This window comes from Haemorhous mexicanus, chromosome 1, assembly GCF_027477595.1.
Source record: "Haemorhous mexicanus isolate bHaeMex1 chromosome 1, bHaeMex1.pri, whole genome shotgun sequence".
Taxonomy (NCBI): Eukaryota; Metazoa; Chordata; class Aves; order Passeriformes; family Fringillidae; genus Haemorhous; species Haemorhous mexicanus.
The window spans coordinates 10,349,416-10,373,012 of NC_082341.1; the positions used below are offsets into that span (position 1 = coordinate 10,349,416).

Genomic DNA, 23,597 nt, shown 5'->3' on the forward strand with positions numbered 1-23,597 from the left:
AAAGGATGCAAATGTTGCAAAAGCCACCATCTTTCAAGTATCTGGTGTTTTAGCATGATGAAAAAAGGCTCTCTCTGTCTCTCTCCCTTTTTTATCTTCCAAGCACTTCTCAGCTTTTAGCATATTTAGGCACCTTGTGCTTGACCACCTGAAAAGCTTTCTGAGGAGAGCATGACTGGTCAAAAACATGATGGAAGAGTCTGACAACCAGGCCTTTAGAAGCAGGACAATCATATATATATTTATTCAATTTATTTTCCCTTTTTGTGGGGCAGGGGGAATAAAATGGCTTTCCCAGAGGCAGAGAAATGCAGCAAAGACCTGAGCAGGTGCTCCTGCCCAGAGCTCTGCTGCCTGTCCCTCCCTGGGCATGGCCTGGGCACACAGAGCTGCCCAGGGAGGCAGCAGCCAGGAGCCTCTGTGCTGTGCTGGCAGCATTAATCCACCTGCTCTGTGCCTTGGAGCTGAGCTAACCTCTGTGGCCTCTGCAGCCTGCACTGCTCTGCACTGCAGGGACACATCACCCACCTGGCAGCTAACTCAGGAGGCTTCTGTGCTTTACTAAAAGCCTCCAGGCACTTGCCTGTCTTTGCTCTCTCTTTCCTCAGGCCATCCTGAGCACACCCTGGTTTGTAGAAAACCAGGAAAATTTTGAGTACAATGATACTGATATCCTGTCAGCAACAGCAAGGCAGAGCTGTACATTCTTGCTTTTTGTGATACTCAGATTCCAACACCAGGTGTCTGATGCCATTTGAGACAGCTCAGGGTGCCTGGGACACTCCTTAGGACTCACAAACACAGTGTCACTCCATATGAGATGCTACTTGGGAAGCTGGAGCACCCAGGACTGCACTAAAAGCTCACAGCCAGGCAGTCAAACCTTTTTCCAGTGCCAGAACTGATGCCAGTCACTGACCAAGTGGTTGCACCCCTTGGCACAGTTCCTGAACCTCCAGGTGAGCCCAGGACTATGGCCAGAGTCCCAGCAGCTAAACCTGAGCTGTCAGCTCAAAACCACACAGGGACACACATAAAAGGTGTTTGGAAAGCTCCACCCTGACCTAGAGAAGCAAACCATCCAAATCCAGGGGGGGCTGGGAGGAAAGAAACATCCAGTTGGGTTGAACAACCACCCCAAGATCTCCACACAGATTGTACCTAGCACAGGTATTTTGACCTAAACACCCACAAGAAAATGACATTTTCATGAGCTGTAAAGTGCACAAGCATGTAATTACCAGATGAGCTTGAAATAGTGGTATTGAAACTGATTATTAATTTTTATGGATGTGGACAGGGTCTGAATAATCTTGAAGAGATGAACTACAGCTGTTTTTTGAAGCAACTAGAGAGTGTTATCATGCCAAGAAAAAAACCATATGCTCAGTCTGTTTCAGACCCCGAAAAATATCTTCTAAAATACAAATTATGAAAAACATTTTCTCACATTAAGTGCACATTGTAAAATGTTCATATTGTTGGGGGACTGGCTGACCTGCAAAGACTCTGTGGGTTCCTACTCTGTGGTCTCACAGATATTTACAGGGATCTTTCAGATACTGCTACTAATAGGTCCATTCAGTTCCACTAAAATGGTTAGAAACAGCAAGTGTGAGGAGACTATGTCAAATAGAGTTGTTTTCTCCCTTAATTTATAACTCACTAATCTAATTCCAAATTCTGCAGGACTGGGTAAATGAGGCACAACTTTAAACCATCAAATTAAAATCTACATTACCAGCTATGAGAACCAGCTCTAAAGAGCATCTTTCATGTTCTGTAGAACTAGTCACTAAATACAAATTAACACACTGCAAAGCCTGATCTTGGTAATGATGCCTACTTCTCAATGACATGCCAAGGCAGGGAAATAGCATACCCATGGTTTATGCAGCTTTCATGAAGAGTAAATCTTAATTCTTGTCTCTAAACATATGTTTTTAATTATTTATAATTTTTAGTGACTGTGAATGTTACATTCTCTACAAAAGGCCTTTTTTCTTCTCTGGGTTAATTATGACTGTGGACTCTGTCTCTGCACCACTGAACTTGCTGGGCAAGGAACACTGAATTTCTGTGAGGGTTATGCAGCCAGGAGTGTCCCAGAGGACAGATCAAACTTAACATTATTATCTGAATCGTTGTGTGCAAAAGGAATAAAGAAATCATGAGTCAAACATCTTGCAGCTCCTTTCTTCTACCTGCCAAACTCCATGGGCAACAAGGCAATACCTACATGTCTATCTGACCTAACTACCCAGTGGGTGATTTGGGCTTCCAGTGCCCTTGGCACTTTGAGAGAACCAAAGGGGGGGGGGGGGAAATTCTCTGGTAAGCTTTTAAGAAAGATGAAAGAAAAAGAACAAAGAAGCTCCCTATTTGGATAATGACTTTTTAAGGGAACCAGGACTGTTAATTAAATGTTCACCTTTTCCAGAGTTGATAGAAAACTCCTTGGTTTGTTACAGTTCTGTAAAGAGACTCATGACCAGAGTATTGGAAAACTGAAATATATGTGCATGGGTATTTTTTAAAATGACACCTGAGATCTCAAGTTTGCCTCCAACCACTAAGTGATAAATTTTATTTCTCACTCCTTGTATACATATCTAACGCTCAAGATGGAACTGAAAAATACCCACAACTGCAGAATGTGGTTGCTCACAGTGGCTGAAGCAAATAATCCATCCCCTCACAGTCCTGCAGCATTAAGAACTGCAGCAAACCCACCATGATCTCCTGACAGGCAAAGAGCTGCCAAGGCAGGAGAAACACTCTGTGAAGCCAAAAGGCCCAAGAGGACTCCAGTCTGTGGGGACAGGCTAGGCTGCACCACCTGAACACGAGTGTCATGAAATCCTGGTAGCAGTAAAGGCAAGGAATCTTGTTAGTCATTGCTGCAGTGATGTTAGATGTCTCAGTTTTACCAGAGGTAAAATTAATTAACCAATATCATGTCTGTGTCTGCTGGCTGCTAGGAGGCAACACCAATAATTTATTATTGCAATGGTTTCCAGGGTCCATGGGGTGTGCTGTAAGCAGCTTTCTTGCTAGAAACTCAGTTAATTGTGTGTATTAGAGAAAAAGAAAAAGGTGGTTCCGACCTGTCATGCCTCAGTGCCCTCATATCAACATACACTGTGGTGGGATCTGGTCCAGATGTTCCCTGTAAACAACAACATCAGCTAATCAGAACCTGAGGGCTGGGAGGAGAAAAGAGTTTTACCCCCCAAATAACCAAACATTCATTTCAGTGCTAATTATGCTAATCAAATGACAAGTTATATTTAAGGTATTCATCAATCAAAGCTCAGCTTTACAGAATCAGAACAAGCACTGGAAAAATACCTACCATCAGGTACTTGTCACCTTGGAGTTCAGAAAAACATCAAGCAGTCAGACTACTTAACCAACACATGTCAACAGAGGTTTTATTTGCTACAAAAGGCCAAGTAATCAGCACGTGGATACATACAAAAAAGGTTAAACACGTTTTGCCATATAAAGGAAGGCGGAAATTGCTGAGGAGACACAGTTTAATGGCAGAAGCACATGGTCAGGAATGTGAAGCATGGTTTACTGAGTCTTCTATACATGCAACAGAGAATATACTTGAAGCTAAAGATAGTAAAGGTAGCACGCATGACACGAACCAATCTGGGCTGAAGGTCTGTTGAGCAATTATTCTGATCCTTTTCAGTCTTCCACTGCATAATTTAAACCCTTGCTTTATGTCACAATATTTAGTTACTTGAAAAGAGGCAGACTAATTTTAGTTTCTTTTCATGCAGAGATGATGCAGTCTTTGGGCCTTTCCACCCACAGCTTTTCTGCAGTTTTGCAGCCTGCTATGATCTGCCCTTATCCAAAACTTCAAACTCATCACCACGGAACATCATGTGAATTCTCAATGCTCCAGGCTAGGGCTCTCTTCTCTGCTGCAGACCTCATGCTACTGCTAAACACAAAGCCAGAAGAAAAGCACAACTTCATTCTGGAACGCTGGCATTATGGAAATTTTCTTTTCAGCAGAGGAATTCTCCTAAACCCAGTAAACTCCAGATGCACAAACTCCTTTAGCAGTTATTTAGAGGTCTACTACTTAAACCAGCAGGCAGCATGAACTCCTAGTGATTTCTGTCCTGTTTGGGATGCATTGAAGAGTATAATTCTTCACATTAGGAATGTCTAGGGCTAAATTTTACATTTCTGCAATGCTGGCTGATTGTTCCACAATTTTTTGAGCTCTAAAAGTTGCAACCCAGACCCACAAATAGCTAATTTTTGTATCTCTGGGGGAGAAGTGTTACCACTACCAATTGATACTTACTGAACAGGTACTGATCATCACCCACCACCAGAGGAGAACAGAGTAAAAGAGCTGCACATGCATGTTAGCCTCTTTAGCTTGTTATACACAATACAAGGTACAATATCCTCTCTAGCTAGTAACGACACGATTTTCAGTCTACTGGTAAACTCAGCAGTGTAACAGACTAGTGCTGAGTGGAGAACTGATTTGAAATATATGCAATGTTGAAAAGAAAAAAAAACAAAACCAAGGAAAAATTGGTTATCTTTAAAAATAAAACTAAAGCTGATTTGTATTTGTAAAATAATGGAAACAGTCAAGTTTGAAAATCAAAGACAATCACTATGGTATTTATTATTTTCAGCATGAATGAAATAGTTAAAATGGACATCTGATATTTGATGAAACCTGCATCCAGATAAAGCTATACTGGACTTATTTATAATTTTATAGAAGGATCTGAAAATCCCCAAATCTCCAGACTCAATTTCTAGTCTGTCCCACTGTTGGAAGCTGATAGGTGGGTATTGAGGGAACATGAAAATCCCCTACCTGCTCGGCCAGCTTCCCCAGCCTGTGAGGCTATAGCAGCAGGAATAGCAGGGATGAGGGAGAGAAGGAAAGAAGGTAACACAAGACAAAAATAATAATAAAAAATGGGAATGAAGGGTGGGAGAAACAAAAGAGGAGAATGCAAAAAGCAGGGAGTAAAATAAAAAGAAAAACAATGTCAAATACAGGAATTTTACAAATTAACCATTATACCATTAAAGGTTAAAAAAAGTAAAAAATGAGGTGTCAACATTTTAGTAGAGCAACAGAAGAGACAGCTGTAGACTGCTAACCTTGGACAAACAGATTTAAATGGTTTTAGGACACTACAGACAATGTTGTTAGTGGAAAACACGTGTCCAGCACACTGATTTTTGTTATTGCTGGTTTTGGTTTTGAAGTCATAAAACATTATGGCCCTCCTATTTTAATGCACTTTATTCCATTGAGAATACCAGGTCTGCCATTTTACTATTAACAGAAGTTTGTAACTTATGTCCTCTGGAAATCAAAATTATGCTCCTTTTTTGGGAAAAAAGAAATAAAATTAGTGTACAACAGAGAAAGATACTTACACCTTCTTGCATACAGATTAACCTGATCCTAAAGTGAAATAAAATCAAGGCTTGGTGCATAATCTAACTACTGGAAGATCATAAATAAATGGAGTAACTTCAGAGCCCAAGAAGTCTTCATTCCTATTAGTTATGGTAAACAGTGTAATACATATAAAGAACAGTAAAATTTAAAGTTGATAAAAACCCATCAGCTGTCCACCATGACTGATAACTCAGCAAAGAGACAAAAAATCCTCAGTGGTGACTAGTCCCAAGGCACTACTATCACGTGGAGTATCTAACACCAGATGGCTGCTGTGGGATTTGCCCTAGGGCTTGTGAAAGCAAACAGCTCTGAAAGCCCTGGCATCCCACACTCCTCTCACCAGACTCCTGAATGCCAGCAGAGTTAAAGACTGCAGGAAGCTGCCACAGCAGCACCTTAAGCCAGGTCTATTTTGGATGCAAAGGAAGATGAAACATCTAACAAAAATAGGATGGATCTGCTTATTGCATTGATGTCCTAAAATGGTATTACTAATAATCCAGGCTGAACACTGCAGTGTAACTGCAAGAAAGCAGGAGAATTACTGAAATCCAGCAGTTACATCATTCATTGCCTGTGACTATACTGCAGGTGCAGAAAGGACTTTGAGAGTACCAGAGTCTCATATGGCTTTTAACTACAGAACGGCTTGAGAAACAGCAGCTGAATTATCAGCAACGTCCTTCTGTGGCCAGTTGCAGCTGAAATACTCTGAAAAGTATTTCAAAGGAAGCAGAGTCTAAGCCAAGACCAGAATGACTGACTCAATTTGTCTGTGCACATTTATTTTGAGAGACAGAGATAGAGAGCATCTGTTATGCTGGTAACAGGGAAAAAACAACACAACTTCTGGAGTATCTGATATTTACTTAGGATAAGCCTGGTAGTGTTCAAGAAAACCAAATGGGACATAAGGAATTTTCTGTCTGAAAATGGGTATATCATAAGTCACATCTCTTGGACTAAATAAATCTCTGCCTGTGCACAGGCTGCCACTGCTGAACCACCCCTGGTCCAGGCAAATCTCAGCAATATGCCAGGCTTTTATTTTCTGGGAAAACAATGCAGGTCAAAACTGCTTGAAGTGGTACTTCTTGTAGTACCAGAGGTACTCCTTGAAGTATCACCCCAGCTGGTGGTACTGCCTGAAGTACCCCAGTGGTACTGCTTGCAGTACCACCCCAACAAGTCAGCTGTAGGGCACCCACATGCCAGGACTCAGTGCACACCTAATTTCCACTCAAGTTAAAGGCCAAGCTGCATGCTCTCCCCTACTTCCCTCTCAAAAGTTAAAACCCAGGAACTAGGCTATCAGAAATCCTAAGGATTTTAAAATAACTGTTTGTTTGGTTTTTATTTAGCTGCCTAAGTATGTGGCCTCAGGGTTTACTCCGAGTCTGCTTCTGTTCCAGAGATGCTCAGAGAAGGAGTTTTTGGTGTGCACTTGGCAATGTCACCTACGCAAGCACAGCGGCTGGAGCTGTGAAAAGAACTTCATGGCATGACTCATAGCAAAGGTGGGAAAACAGAATCTGAGGGAGCTCACCCAGAGCTGTAGTACATTGCTAAGTGTGAATCATACCTCTGACACAGTGCACGGTCTCCTGTGGCACTCTTTGCAGACTTGCCCTTTATTACTTTTAATATGGAAGATCTTCAGAGAGTGTGATCTATCACTAAGTAAAAAGAAATGTTAACTTTATGCCCTAAACTGAGTAACAAAGATTTCTTTGGTAGACAGTGAGGAAAGGGTCCATTTCATGTAACATCAGCCATTAAAGAAGAAAGTGTGCAATGTAAGGTAGGAAGGATCTCCTGATGGTGATGGATCCCATCCCCAGATGGGTGCCTGAGATGTCTCTTGAAGTATTTCTATGATTCCACTGACTATTGATGGATATGGGATAACTCACTTAACTTTGCAGTCTCACTTAGAGACAGAAAAGAAGCAAGATGAATCCTGCTCTCCTCAGCTTGGACAATTTGTTAGTACATTTTCAGGGTTAACTAAGGAAACTTAACAACTTCTAGAAGTTTTCCCTCTGAAACTGAGTAGCAGGTTGAATAAAATGAAAATATTTATTCCAAGTGTTTAAATGGAAACCAGCTAAAATCCTAGAGAACCATCTGTGCTGTTGTAAGAAAGGGGCTACTTTTCATATCTATTTTTCTCTCTCTCTTGAGAATGCTAAGATGCTAGTTAATGAGAATTAAAATATGCTAGATTCAATCTTTTCATCTCACTAATCCCTGGACCATTATCTGTGACTATACAGCCATAAAAGGTCAGATATTAATAGCATTTAAGTGCCTAAAGACTGAGGGAATTATTTATTTTCAAAAGCACATCTCTAGAAATCTAGTCTGCAATGACTACATCAAAGGAAACACTAAATTTGCTCTCAGTTTGGAAGGAAATGAATACAAATGACAATGCATTAGTCTGTCAGTGATCACAACCTGGAAACTAAGATAATTTGGTAGACTAACATTCTTTTGTACCAAAGAGATTATCACAATGATTTCTTTTTCAAGGTAATCTTTAATAAAATGTTGAATTCTGCTATACACACACAGACACACAGAATCACACACCCACAGATACACCCACATGTATATATACAACTTCCTCCTCTTCTTTTTGGAGAGGAGAACTGTAAAAGCTTTCTGGAAGAATCAGGATACCTTTCCCTTTAAACATTTGAGTCTTGGATTTGTCCACAAAATTGGAAATCAAGAAGGTATCAAAGATAATATCCAAGTTGTATTAGAGAAGAAACCTGGAAAAGGGTCAGTAGCTGAAACCTGAGAAATGTTTAGTGAGGTGAGTAGCAGATACACGTTTTAGAAGCACTGCAGAGCAGGCTGGATCACCATCATCCCTGTGGAAGTTGGTGTTCCAGGAACCATGTGCTGATCTCATGGATGACATAACTTGGAAGAAAAAAGCAAAGGCAGATGCTGTTGACTCAGATATCTTGAGAGGTAGTTTTATGCAGTGTGAAGAATCCAGAAATCATAACCCATTTCTGGAACATATTGGAGACAATACTAATTGCATGAATACTGTAGATGAGGGATTAAAATTTAATTTGCTCCTCAGTTGAGAAAACAGAATTGCCCACAAGCTATTCTGGAATACCACTAGCCATAAAGTTCCAGACAATTTGGAAAGAGCATTCAATCTAATTCAGTATCCAGTCCCTGGCAATGTCTACTGCCAGATGCTTCAAAACATGTAAGTCTCTATCTTTACAGTCTCCACCAAAATAACATGTTTTGTGGTGATGCTTGCAAGTAAAGCCTTTAGCAATTTTTTGAGCACCTTTAAAACTTGCCAAAAAGCCTCAGCTCAAATGCTTCAAAAACAATTCTGCTTGGGAAGATAATGTTGCTACATATAGCCTATCCTGAAGTGGCTTTTCTCTGTTCCAGCCACACCACTCTTCAGGCAGTGTTTGGCTTTTAGTTTGTCCTCTGGACTGAGAAGCCACATCTGAGTAGAACTCAACAAAGCCTGCCATTAAGCTACACAATCAGCCAGGCTGTTTAACCATCTCACTCAAGGCTCTCATTCTGTGCTGCTCCTAAATCCATAGGCACCATCATTGCCAATATTCCTTCAGAGATTTAGCCACTTTTACAGTTTGATTCAATGACTCTTTCAAGAATTTCTGTAAAGAACCATCCCAGGAGCAATCTCCAGCTAAGGAGTTAAGACTATCAAAAGGCAGATTTACAGAGTCAAGCCATAATCCAGCCTAACTCCATGCTGACTGAGCCTCCCAGCTTCTCTGAGTGCAGCCAGCTTCCCTGCGTGTTTGCAGGGGGTTGAGCCAGTCAGCAGCTCAGGACTCACCCAGCTCCCTGTGGGACAGGGAAAGCATAGGAAGAGCAAAAGTGAGAAAATCCACAGGTCAAGATAAAGATGAAGACAGTTTAATGAGAGAAGGAAAGAAAAACCCAAGTGATGCAAAAGCAATCACTCATCAACCCCCTTGAGCAGAACAATGCCCAGCCAGACTCTGAGCTGCTTTGGAAGACCAACCACCCTTTTTCTTTAATGCTGAGCATGACATTATGGGATATCCCAGGTCAGCTGGGGGCAGCTTTCTTGGCTGTGTCCCTTTCCAGCTTCTTTCTCCTCCAGCCTGCTTGCTGAGGGCAGTGGGGTGATGGTGCAGGGGACACAGAGAGACCCTGATGCTGTGCAGGACTGGTCAGCACAAGCCACTGGTGTGTTCCCAACACTGTTCAGTCACAAATCAAAAACAGGTTGCTATGAAAAACATTAAATCCCAGGCAGAACAAGCACAATGGTACTTCCAACAGGCCACACTTTGATATTGCACCTGGCTTACTGCTCCTTAGTGTTATCCCCTGATTTTATTATTTGTCCTGAATTAAGGACTTATAAGTGAAGCAACAGCCATGAACCATCCAGAGATTGGTGCACATCTAAAATGGAGATTTTCATTAGTGGCAAGCAAACTTCTGCAGCTAAAAATTTGCCCTTGTAATCTAAAGCATCCTTCATGTCTGGTCTCTCCAAGGACCAGAAGCCAAAGGAGTTGTCTTTCAGAAGCAGCTTCCCCACAGCTGCTGGGGAAGCTGGCAAGCCCCATCCTGATCTGTTTCCAACTAAGGTATGTCATCTCTTCCCTGATTCCCTTCCTTTCTAAAACTTTTTTATTCCTGGAGAATATTTATAGTAGCAATTACAGAATGGCAAACCAAACAACTCCACCTCTGGGCAACAGAATGACTTTTAACCCTGCTCAGCTTTGCCTTGTCATATGCTTGACAGTAATACTTAAAGACACCCTAGGCTGCAGGGATCCTCTGCTGCAGTCAGAGAGAAAGCAAGCAGTACTGGAGCTGTGGCACACCCCCAGTATTCATATCCTGGTAACACTGAAAAGGGCAAGGTAAAGCAGGCACAGACATACTGCTCTGTGCTGCACCCATAACCTCAATTTGTCACTTTATTGCATTAAAAAATATTTACAATCAGAAAAGGAATAGCAGATTCTTATTTGCAGTGTCACTGAGAAGATTTGTTCTGACTTCCACACTGAAGCAGGTACCCATGTGACCTTCATGAGAAATCCTTCACATGAACCAGGGGCAGCTGCCAGGTTTGAAATGCAGGATGGACACACAGAGTACAGGCAAGTCCTGCCGAGGACACAGTGATTTTGAAGAGGTTAGAGACATGGCACATGACCAAATGGATATGGGAACTCCCAGCCAGAGCAGCTGCCAATGCAGAAGATGATTCTTTTAGTATTTAAAAGGTTATTAAATTAGAAAACATTATACCTGAGTAGGACACCTATAGTATTATTACAGGAATAATATGTGCAACTCTGAAACCAGATTTGAAGGACAGAAAGAGATCAAGAGTCACAAAAATAAGACAGAGATCAGGAAAGAATGTATTAAGATTCTTATCTATTTATCAAAATGAAGATGTGTATTAGATGCATGACAGAAATGAAATTCTTATTCTAGAATAAAAAATGTCTGGATTTAATGCCAGATGAATTAAAACTGGAAATAAGGTGAAATTAATTAAAAATGGAACATCCTAAAAAAAGGCAAGCTAACTTTCATCACATGAAGACCTCTAAGATAAAATACTATATTCTAGATCAACCTAAAACTATTTGCTTGGTGCAGTTATCACTGGTTGAAAAAATTAGATGCTATTCAGAAATTCAGACCAGACAGCTACAGTGCTCCATCAGTCATGAAAATCATGACTCAGTAAAGATTCCTGGAGAATGCATGTTACATCCTCTATTATCCTTGGGACTTTTCCTCTGATTAGAGGATCAAAACAGGAGAGATACAGCAAAATTATTTTCCTTGTGTGCAGAAAATATCTGTCTAGTTAAACAAGTAATGGTTGGAAGTATTTTAAGAACAGAAGGAATCCATTTTGTAACACACTGAAGTAAACACTTGGAAACTGTCGTTTACATGACACCATTACCTACTGGCTCTGAAATACAGAGTACATGTTCTGTCACTGCTTTTCTCAATTACTGCATTCATGGGAGAATAAATGCTATGATTGCAACATGAGAGGGATGAATTGTTGACAAAGTAATAAAAATTTACTACCTGTGTATGCAAGAACAATAAGTACAACATGCATTTTCTTAGCATGTCTACGACCAAACAGCCAAAGGAAATACAATGAACGCTTCTTATTGAAAACCATTTCCTTAAAACAGCTTTGAGCTTAAGGAGTGAAAAATCTTACCTGCAAACATATTGCCAGGTTAACTCTACAGCCAAGTGATGTGCTGACAGCCCGTGGATGGAGACCCAGGTCTTTAAATAACTTTGAAAATGACTGAGTAAGAGCTATCCGAGGTCGTTCTTCAGCCACTACTACACATGTCCGTACACGTGAAAGGTCCAGTCCCCTTGCCTAAAAAGAAGCCAAAATGTAACAAAGGCCACAAATGGGCAGGTTTAATGCAAAACAGAAATTCTTAAGTGTATTAGGCAGGTAATATGATTCCAGAGGAACAGCAGAACAGAGGCTAAGGTACCAGCACAGTTTCCATTTTTCCTGGAGGCCGGATGGCCAGAAGACACTCTAATAGCTGAAAAAGCACATACGTGCTTGTCATCTCAATATTAGCACGTAGGAAATGATGGCCATGCTAATTCTGAAGGGAGGGAATGCTATTTCCCCAAATTAATTCAGATGACAGTGAATAACAGAAAACAGGAAGCAATGTCTAGACTTGGAAAAACTGATTAGGAAATTATTAAGAGAGGATGGTAAAGGTTGGAGTCATCATAAATATCAGCATCTCAAGATAAATTTATTTCAATAGCACATGGTAAATTCCAGATGATTTCAGATATTTAACTGGCTACCTGGCTTTTAATTCTGGGGTGGAAAGGAAAATATACTCTCCCCTCCACAGAACAAGGATCATCTAGTTAAAACAACACAGTACTTTTAAGCATGTGATTATTTAACCATAGAGGTCAAAACCAAACTAGTACTTCATACAACCAAGGTATTCATAAAACACACTACACAATGTAATAGTCCTTGAGCCTCTTGGACATTTACACCTCTGTTTTCCAACACTTGCCTATCAACACATCAGAAAGCTTAGGTAAATAAAAGCCTTTCCTTGATGTTTAACAGCCCTGTGATCTGAAGAATGACTAGTATTGATACACAGCCTCTGGCAAGGAGTAACGTGGGTTCTGTGGAAGCTGCCTGTGCCCTTTGATGATTTTTTCCTCCCAGCAGACACTCAGCAGAGTGTTGAAGGCTCCCAAAGCCCAGGCGGGGCAGGCAGGACAGCAGAAGCACTCACCTTCAGCGACTCTGTTTGCGAACCGAGTCCCTTAGTACAGAGCTCCATGACTGAATAGGAACAAAAAGTGTCCCTCACTTTGTACTGACTCACTGCAAGAAGCCACAGGGCAGGGTTGGTCTCCAGCTCTGAGGGAGGAATCAGAATAGACTGGTGTCCTGAATAAACGCTGCAAGACACAAGATTCATTAACACACACTAAACACCGTGTCCACAGACAAGCCATGGGGTGGGTAGGTGAATATACAGTTTATCACAGCACTGGCTGCATCATGTAAAGCCCTACAGGGCTCCACAGCTCCAGAAGTTTAACACAGCATTTAACCCTGGTTTTCTGCTGTTCTTCCAGAGTCTATGAGGACTGCAGGCAAAATGTGCTCCTAAACTACTAATTCACTCAAAATTCCATTGGACTTTGCACTAAAGACTCTACCAAAAAGAGCAAAATAGCCCAGTTATTAATGGTGTGAATAAGCAGTGTAATAATATTTTAAAAAATTAAGTGTTGCTGACAAATACTTTGGATTGAGTAATTAGCATTTTAAGAGACCTTGACTAGAAGAGCACTTTATTACTTCATATGGAAGTGACCTGCCTCCTGCTAAAGCAAGCAAAAGGGCTGTAATAATTTTCAAGGGAGTAAATTTGGCCCTAATTTAACATCCCTTGTAGCTTTAAATTTCTTCTGTGAAAGTTTTATGAACTTTTGAAACTCAAATATGCTACATCCCTTGTACTGGATACCCACTGAGCATAAATATTGCGAAAATACACTTATCAGGGTCCCTGAGGGAAAAATTATGTCAGAGCTAATTTCTCTGGTACCTAAGAATCTCCCCAAGGGAAAGATATTCCCAATTTGATGACTTTATTTCCCATGGGTTCTATGTTGTTAACTCATCTCACACAGGCACATTTACCATCAATTTTACAGTCCCCTCACATCTCAATTTGTGATCTGTAGATATTTCAAATCGGAATGGTGACAGGATAAAGCCTCCAAATCATAGAAGTTCTGAGAAAGGATCATAAAAGCCCCCAAGATTTATGATGCATAAAAGAATTTCATTTGTGACTTGAAAACTTGAAATGCCAGCTTGGTAAAGTCAAGTCAATGTTTTCAAATCCATGTGTCTGAGGAAGGACAGGAAATGGAACTTTATTTTCAGGAATACGAGCATCTCTGTAACACTGGACATCCATCACTGCAGATGGACTGCGCACACACACACACACACACACACACACGCACACACACACACATTCCCTCTTTGGTGAGTGAGTGCCCCCACTTCCCCCAAACCCAGATGAGAGTGCTTTCAAAAGCTGTGCCATGTAGAACGAGGTTTGTGTGACCTTGCTGTCTTTACTTGGTACGAGAAAGGCAAAAGAGGTGAACAAGTCCAGCCACAACAGCAGTTATTAATCCCAATTGTTTAGGTTGCCGCTGGAGTATGAGCCTGAGGATGTCATGGAATATGTATGAACTACAGTTCAAGCAATTTCATTTATCACAGAGGAGAAATTTTATCTTTGACTGCTTGTCCCCAGTGATGCCACTCTGGGAGATTGGTGAGCAGGGGCTCACCGTGGAGCGATGTGTTCTGGGATGGGGCTGACACGGTGGCCACGCACGGGGTGGGCAAATGAACCATCACCCTTTCATGGAATCACAGCAAAGTATCACTGAACCTTGAGCATGTGCTGCATAAACATGTGAAAAGAGACCTTGGCAGCATTACCCATGCCTGAAAGGGGAATGGCCTGAGCTCAAGTGAAAGATCAAACCAGCCAGGGAGCAGTACCGATTTTTACTATAAACATTACCTCACTCTTTCATTCTTAGCAAATTCTATTAAGTTTTTCAGAGAAGTAAGACCAAAAGGCTGCTTAGGGCTCCACAAAAAATCAAGGTGTGCAATCTGTCTGGCAAATACATAATTCTTACAAGCAGGAAGATGTAACCACTCAAGTAAAAACCTGGGATGGCCTCCAATCTGTACAAATATGGTATACAGAGATTCACCTTCAAACCCTTCCCCCTGACCCTGAACTTCTCTAATTGATGTAACCAGTAGCAGGTGAAAAAATTATCTGCACAATAATAATCATGATGCCAGGGTGTCAAATGTGAGAGAACTATTACTCACAGCCACATTAGGATCCCTTAGGTATCACTTATTCAACTGGGCAGACATACCAAAATCAAAACCAAATCAAAAGAACAAGCTTTACCCCTGTACTGAAAAGTGTTTGCATAAACTCCACAGTAATATTGGAGAAATAAAGCTTCTTTGCTTTGGTAGGAAAATAGGAAATTGATTCCAAGTGTATTTTACCATGAAATCATTCCAAATAGCAGGATTTACACCAAAGACAAATGTTTTCCCCCTCAGTAACACTAATGTGTGAGGGTGAACTGTCCACCTGTCTTGATCAGCTTATGGACAAGAAAGTGGTTTTGCTCCCACCAAGAGTCCTACAGCAAAGCATGAGGATCTGGATGCAAAATAACCCATCTTCTTCAGACTAAGGAAAACAAATACTCTTATGATCAGGCTTAGACTAAAAAAATTTACTCCAATTAGACTGAAACAAATTAAGACGTTGCTAGTATGTTTTCTGAGTTTTCTAATGCCTCAAAACTACTCTGGAGTTCAGGATCAAACTCTACAGCAGAAGGAAATATCTAGCAGGAAGAAAGGAAGAAAACTTTCTGTGTGGAGAGCCTCACACGTGCTGCTCTTGACTGCAATACACAAGCCTACAGCCAGCTGATACCATGCCTGCAAACTTCACACCCAGCACAGGCTTTGCCTACTGAGCTGTGGTTTAATAATCCATGCTTATCCTCTGATTTGCAAGAGCAGTTGGTGGAGCTACAAGAAGAACTACAAAGGCATAATTGTGGGGTGAATGTGCCAGTTCCACAGCTGAAGTGCTTTATGCAGCACCTGGTCACCGCGACGTCGGCCATAATTTGGCTCAGCTCCCTGAATCAATCTCTGAAACATTACACAGAATTTGTGCATCAGTCCAAGCCACAAAATGCTACATATCCCTGAAAATTCACAGATTTATATTCCCTTGAGAAGCTGTCTATCACTCGTGTTTTGGTAGAGAGAAGCTGAGGAAAAAATACCCTTGTACAGCTGCTTGAAACATTTCATCCCATTCTAGTGGTTTCAAATCACTGGGAGATGTAAGAGGGTGCTTGCTTAGCATGAATGCCAAGCACCACACAGAGGACCACGTGCCTGAACAAACAAACTGCAGTTATGCAAGGCTGCTTTGGAGGTGCTGGATGAAGCTTGATATGGTTCCAAACCCACAGAAAGTTCTGCCCCCATGTAATTCTAGGAATGGCAGAGAAGTTTGGTAGGTTCATCCAGGTATGGAATTCTATATTTGGTTGAGTTAATCCTGAAACAGAGGCACTGAACAAGGTGAGGCAGTTCCCTCCCACCTTGAAACAATGATAGTCAAGATGGTTAAGCTGTCAGCTTGGCTATTCTCACACAGGAACCAACAAAAAAATAAACCACTGGCAGCAGGGGGATGAATGGGATATTAGGAAAAACTTGGGAGTTTAAATATAAACTGTTGAACCTAAATTCCCCTTTCTGAGATTGCAACAATACATGATACAATGGACTAGGCACAAGATTTTGCTTATGTAAATACCAGGAAGGAACTGTATCAAGGTTGTCACAAAAGTATCCCCCTCCTGATGCAGGTCTTAACCACAGGAGCAGACACATGCAGAGGAGCCCTGGATCACCTTGTCACAATGACTTCTGGGACGCAGGTGCAGAGTGAAATGCAGGGGTGGCTGAAGTAGAAATGCTGTCTTCCTTTAGGGGACCGCAGAGCAATCCAGGGGAAAAAAAGTATTCCTGTGGTGGACAAAGCCTTGGACTTAAGAGCCCTGTCTGCCCTGTAAGCAAGGGCTGCCCAAGGACAGGCACACTCCAGGTGAAGCACCAGGATGTATTTTGGTACGACAGCACCATCTGATCACAGCACTGGCTGCGCTGTTCCAGCAGCAAACGGAGATTCCTGGAAGGACCTCTTGGCACTCAGCTGTTCCACTGAGTTGGAGTTTTAGCCCATACTGTGCTGAGGCAAATCAGCAGTAAAAGCTGAGGTTTTATTATAGTTCCAAACATCTCAGCAGGTCAATAAATGCTGACAATGGCAAGTGCAATTTGCAATTGCATTCTGGCAGTTACTGACCCCTCACTGCCCTTACTCCTGTGTCCTTGTGACATGAGCTGCTTCCCCACTTCAGAGGAGGAGGCAGGTGGGTACTGCTGAACCCTGTAAGTGTTTGCATCTGGTTTCTGCATTCCTACAGATGATATTTGGCACTTGGTGATGAGGGACAGGTATGGGAACTGGGTGTTTGGTACAACAAGAGTCTTCACTATCACCTGGACCAAGCTTGTGGGAAGGACAGTACAGGCTATAAAGGACAGTGTTTGGGAATATATTTCTCTTAGGCTTCAAAGGACTTGGGCCAAAATTAAATCTTCAGTTCTGTACAAAACATGTACAAAAAATAGGGACTTTTGGAGAAAAACTAAAGGTCTTCACACCACCTGCAGAGTCCAAAGATGTCAGCAGGCACGCAGTGCTCTAAGAGCATGACTGCACATGGTAAGCAGATAACCCATCAGCACCAGAGACAGCAAAGGCCATTGCTCAGCCTTGAGCACCATTCTGGTTCCTCATCACCATCTCTCCTGCCCCTCTCACACCCCATGTAAGGGCATGTCTCCAGAGCTGATGGGGTAAGTCTGCCAACTCATCTCAGAACTCACCTATCAAGGTGGCTCAGGGCGTTCAGCTGCCCTTGAACTTCCCAGGCTTGAGGCAGGTTTAACAGTACTGATGTAATGTGGAAGGAAAGCAAATTGCCTCTTCCACAAATTGCCACTGGCTACAGACTCTCCAGGAAACTGGCACACAGCAGTGTGTGGGCAGACAACACACCTTCACACTCCTCCTGTGCCAGATATGCACTTTGCAGAGTACTTGACAGATGTTTATGTTCATATCCTTCACCTCCCATGTAAGAGTTATCCAGTTCTGATGAGGTATTTTGGTTTTTTTATGCAGTCTTGCCTTTAATTTGCTGCATATGAGCTGGAAATTGGGTGAAATGCTCATGCCTGCCTGCTATCTTCAAGTTAGTCAAAAAACCTAACAACAATCAGCGATTCCTAACACAATAAACTTTCCTAAAATGTAGTTCTCCTGTCAGTGTTGCAATCCCTTGCTTACTTCTTGCACAGTTCCACCTGTCTGGTTGCTAAGAAACCTTGCAGTCTTTCTGTAGCAGAAGCCACCTGGCAGCACCACTGAGGATTTTGGCTTCATGCTATGGAACAGAGGTAGCAGGAGCAGGATAGGAGAAAGCACCTTCCATGGAGAGCCTTCCCAGGACCATTTCATAGCAGTCATGTTATTTATTGCATGGCTGCTGTGGACCAGAAAATTCTGTCCCTCTGGTCCAGTCTGAGTCTCACTGACTTACACTATGACAGGCTCAGTTTCCGAGAATATACATAAAGTTTATAAAAATTATTAATGTACTTAATTTGAATTTGAGCGAGGACAATTCTGTCTCCCAGTAGTAAAAGTAGAACTGCAATTTGAGTTGGCTTAGCTGGGCTAAAGAAGAGGGGAAATTCTTACTCTACTGCATTACTCAGCAACTATCAATTAAGGTGAATCCTCCCTAATGAACTGCAGAATGCTGGATTCTGCCCCACAGTGAGAAGCATTAAGACAGGGACATCTTAATTTCAGGAAGCATTTCTGAACAGCAGGATTTAGAGTTCATTTCTTTTACATCTGAGGAAATTTTTTTTCCTTTTAAAGAATGTAATACATTTAAAAATGTAATGCAATGTAAGTCAGAATACTAGGATCACCTTCTCAGAATGGATAAATGAGATTATTAAAGAGAAAACCACAAAGATAATGTATTCTTTTATTGAATCATGAGTAAGAGCTCATTAAAATTAGGAAGTTAGGGGTTTCTGCACTCACATGGGGCTGACGTCTGCTGCCACACCCAGGACTTGCTGTTCAATGACAAAGGTTCCAAGGAAACCCTGCTGGAGCATGCAGCCAGTTTAGAGAGAACAGTTCTTTTTAATGTATTGCTCTGCTTTGCAAGGTTTCTTTTCTTTATTATTTTATAACCTTTGGGCCATAAAATAATAAATCTAAAAAAAATAAAAAAAACTTTGCAAAACTATGCAATATATTCAAACTTACCAAAGGGCTGGCTCCATGCTCCAGCAGCTTTCCTAAGTAGCTTTGACCTCACAGAATGGGGCATTCTGGGGCACCACAGTGGAGCAGGCCAGCACAACATCTAAGCACCTACAACGGGGATAAAAGGTTAGTTTTTCTTTCAATTCCTTAGTCAATGCCTCCTTTGGTCTAGTTAATAAAGGAATTTAAATGTACTTTTAACTGCACCCAGCACAGGAGGTTGCTCTTGCTTCCTACCGGGCTCCTAAAACAAAGAGTTCCTATTTAACTCTCAAAAGCCCCTAACTTATAAAAAATTGAAGATCAAACTTCATTTCCATATGCCATTAGAAATATTAATTTAGTAAGTGGAAGTGGTGAGAGACAATCATAAGTTTAGAGCAGAAGTTTCTGAGTTAGAAAACTGGGTTGAAATGTTGGGCAGGATCCAGCTATGCTGAACCTCAAAGAGTAAAATGCAAACTCACAAAATTTTAAATTATGAGGAGTAAGAGCCTTATAAACTCCAGGATGTATTTTTTCCTATCACATAGAATAATACTTATTTCTAAAACAGCAATGAAATGGAAATTAGATTTGTAAGTGGAATTAATTAGGCTGTATCTGATGCCAGCTTTCTCCAAATGACAATCGCAATTCTAGCAGCCTGAAGTTTTTCTGATTTAATAGGAACAGGGGATCAGTGGCAAAGAAGAGATTGATGTGAAGGTTCATAAGACTCGAGTGCTGCTGGCCTGATCTCAGCTCCTTCAAATCCCTTGTCTCCTTTCTCCTCTTTGAAAATGGTATATAAAATTTTCTACTCCTTCTGTAAGCTGCAAATGAGCACAGACTCTGATTGCTTTCTCCCAGAGGCTTGCTGCCTTAATTCACTTGCCAGTCATAAACAATCTTCTCCTGAAAGGCTGACTACTATCAGTATTGGGGAGGATCTAAGGGCAGCAAATGCATATTTGTTGGAGAAATGGTTCTGGAAGAAAAAAAAAAAATTTGCATTCAGGAGAGTCTTGGGCTTCACAAATTATTTGGGTTTTGGACAGGTCAACATTTATCTGTTTTATGGCTCTCTCAGGATGTTGCACAGAAGTTATTCCTGGATGCTCTCTGTTCCAGCACTATCCTATACAATGATACATTCCTTAGCTGAACTCTCCTATAGTGCTGCACAGACCTTCCTTGGCCTAACACATCAGCACATGCTGGAGCACTCAAGTCTTCATCAGAAATAGTCAACTGACTTTAAAAAAGCAACATTTAAAAAATTAAATTTAAACCAGACCGATTTAATTAAAATCCCAATGTTTCTGAAGGTTTGTTGTTTTTTTTTTTTTTTTTGCAGCCTCAATAGTTTTACTTTTATGTTGGGTTAATAAAACACTGAAAACCCAAAAGTTTTTCAAAACAAAGGCAACTCTAATCCCTGTGTAAAATCCAAAACAGTATTAGGCAAGTATGGCTTAAATCGAGAAAAACGGATCAAGAATGAATAATACTGTTAATCTTTAGCCTATTTAATATATAATAACAAATATTTAAAAGGGCAATAAACTGTGCCAATAGCCTACTTTTAAATAAGCAATAATTACTGGAAAGAAATTGTTGCAGTTGTTATCAAATTATATTTTCTTCAGGTATTTAGTACATTGGTAAAAAGTTGATCCAAAGCATTTTTAATGCCATGGATTATCTTCATTTTAGCAAATAAAAATAGCAGTACTGCTAACTCCAAAGAACTTTCTGTGGAGAGAGCAAAGATGTCAGACCACTGTGACTCTGAGATGCCTTCATCAAAATGGGCTCCATTAGCACTCCCACAGTTCCTTTCCTTTCCCTATGCATCAACCCAGCTAACTTAAAAAAAAAAATCAATAGACCTGCTTTCAGTGCTGAACTGTAGCTTCCCTGGAGTATAGAGATTGACAGAAATGCTGTATTTCCAAATTTATTAACCCAAAAAGCTGATTCACATTTCACTAGAAATGTTTTGTTTTCTGTTAACTTCCCTACTGGCATACAAGTACCTGCAAGAAAACACACTGCTGTGTCTGCAGAAATCACTTCCTTAAGTCCCACAAATGAGGGAGTCCCCTGATATCTACTCCTGCTTTCAGATTAGAGAATGAAAAAGAGGACATGAGGAAACCACTTCCTTAAGGTAATACTGGTAAAGCACTGCTTTCATCAAATAAAAGAGGCCAGGCTGTGCAGAGACAGCAGTGAAGCAGCAGGAGGTCAATGAGCAGCCCTGCTGATGAGAGCACTTCCCAGCCCAAACACCTACAGCCATGCCCTGCTCAAACAAACCACATCCTCCACACAGCAGCTTCCACACAGCTCCCAGCAATTCCAGCTGCCTGTGGCAGTCCCAGAGGCACTGCCCCTTCCTCCCATCCTTTCATCACTCACATCATCCGTTCTGCTGTGCCACAGCACAGGGGAAACCTGTTTCAGAAAAGGCTGAGGAGAAGCCTCACCTGCAGAGGCACCAGAGGACAAACCCAAGTCCACAGTAGGGGTCCAAGCAGATGGCCACTTCCCGGGAGGGATAAAGCTCACACTGCAGCTTGATAGAACGACAAAAGGCACTGGTGGCTGCATGAGACATCTGAAAGACAACAGCAGAGCAATGAAAATGATCAACTGTGTCATTGAAGGCTCACTCCCAGACTGCACCAAGTGCTCACATCAATTACAGCATAAAAACACCAAATAAATATTGACTTTGTGCTCAATGTAATTGACTTTATGCACACAGGTAATTTATATCTTAGAAAACATAATTTTCCTTCAAGAGGGCATCCACATAATTGTGAAAGGGGAGAGGAGACAGAATGAATGGTAAGTTTGAAGTGATTCAGGAAGAAGGCTGTGAGTGGTTTAAAGATGAGCTCTGAGCTGTATGCAAAGCTAATGATAACTTGCTAAATTTTCTGGAAGAATAAAGGAATGAATGACTGAATGAAACACTTTGTTGATCATCAGTAACATAAAGTATGTATTTCTTAACAAAGTAAATGAAAAATGCCAAAGCACTTTTTAAATTGAAAGGCATTTTGCCAGCAAAGCAGGACTAGGGAGCTAAACATTCAGCAATAAAAATCCCCAATAAACTTAGTAAAGTTTCTGTAAATAAATATCTGTAAAATTTCTTCATGTTATCCAGGTCCTAGTTGAGAAACAGGCTCTTAAGATCTTGGTAAGGAAGCTTCCAAAGATAATGCAAGCAGAAAGTAGAAATGAAAAACCTGATCCAAAGGAAATTATTCTGATTTTTTCCCTAATTTTAGGATGCTTTCCACACTCACCCATCCTGACTTACAAGTTCTCATGACAATGGAAACAGGAAAATATCTTTTAACATTTGTCTTCTCTATTAGTAACAAGAAAGACACCAGTGTTAGAAATAAGTCTGGATAGGAGTTAACTTACCAAACCTTTGATCTCTGTCACACAGGGAGCTGGTTGCTTTATATACTGCTCACTGAGAGTCAGTGGAGGAAAACGGGCACTTGGAAGGTAAAATTTATTTCATCTTAAAGTAAACAGGGGAATAAATCTCCAGAAGTGACTTTTTCTCCATTCCAGTGACAGCCATAACTGAGGCTGGATGTGTTCCAAGTGTTGCAAAAGGAGCAGCTCTGAATGGGTGTCTGTGTGGTGATCATCTGCAGCCTGAAAATTAATTCTCCTCCAACTGAATCAAGACCAGTTTTTCACATGGGATTAAACTGAACTCTACTGATATAGAACTGCTGTTCTGTGAATTTTTACACCAAAATGCATGTAAGCAATTGAAAATGTGGAGAGTATATGCAAGTGGAATCTACTACTTTCAAAGTGATTACAAAACATTTATCAACTTTTCAGGAGCCATGGGAGTAATTCAGCCATTTCTTTTAATTTAGTACCACTGCATTCTGAATATAAGCCTCGTGGCCTCTTTTGATCATTTTATAATTAATTAATCACTAGTGATGATGTAGTAGATGGTAACTGTTTACATAAACCTGCTGAATCAGTGACCTGCAGGCTCTGTGACCCAGATATTAGAAGCTAATCAAGAATTCCTTGATAGATTTATCTGTATTTCCCTCTAGCCACACTAAGAAAGGCTCATCGACTTGTCCTGCCTTTGACTACCTTTGAAGTTTCCCAAATACTCACTTTGCATAGTTAGTAGTCATTTCAGCAAGTCTGATAAAGTGTAATTCAGACCTGATTTAATACAGATGACTGCATCTGAAACAATCATTTGAGGCTTTCTCTAGAGGAAATGAAGACTTATGTGACAGTCACGCCTTTAAAAAAATAGATGTTTTAGATAAGTCAGATAAATTACACCCTAAAAGTCCCTGCTTCTCTCTGTTGGCTACTCCACATCTCTAGGCATTGTAGCTATTCAAAGTTACATGGAATAAAGGCTGCAGGAGTGTCCAATATGTGACCATCAGCCAGGTCAACCATTTAACCATCAGTCAGCCTGA

The 23,597-nt window shown here is 41.1% G+C and overlaps 1 protein-coding gene across 5 annotated transcripts in view; it reads right to left on the reverse strand.

Annotated features, from left to right (window-relative positions):
• The window catches only part of DIP2C (disco interacting protein 2 homolog C), a 308,808-nt gene that overhangs the window by 25,688 nt on the left and 259,523 nt on the right, over positions 1-23,597 (reverse strand). For 3 of the 5 annotated variants that reach the window (XM_059839896.1, XM_059839887.1, XM_059839915.1), the window contains 5 exons: positions 21,588-21,718; positions 12,826-12,994; positions 11,742-11,912; positions 4,868-4,897; positions 3,108-3,169 (listed from right to left, as the gene is read on the reverse strand). In XM_059839896.1, the coding sequence (XP_059695879.1) occupies positions 3,108-3,169; positions 4,868-4,897; positions 11,742-11,912; positions 12,826-12,994; positions 21,588-21,718 (563 nt within the window). The remainder of the gene's footprint in view (positions 1-3,107; positions 3,170-4,867; positions 4,898-11,741; positions 11,913-12,825; positions 12,995-21,587; positions 21,719-23,597) is intronic. The other 2 variants (XM_059839905.1, XM_059839922.1) reach the window with 1 other exon arrangement.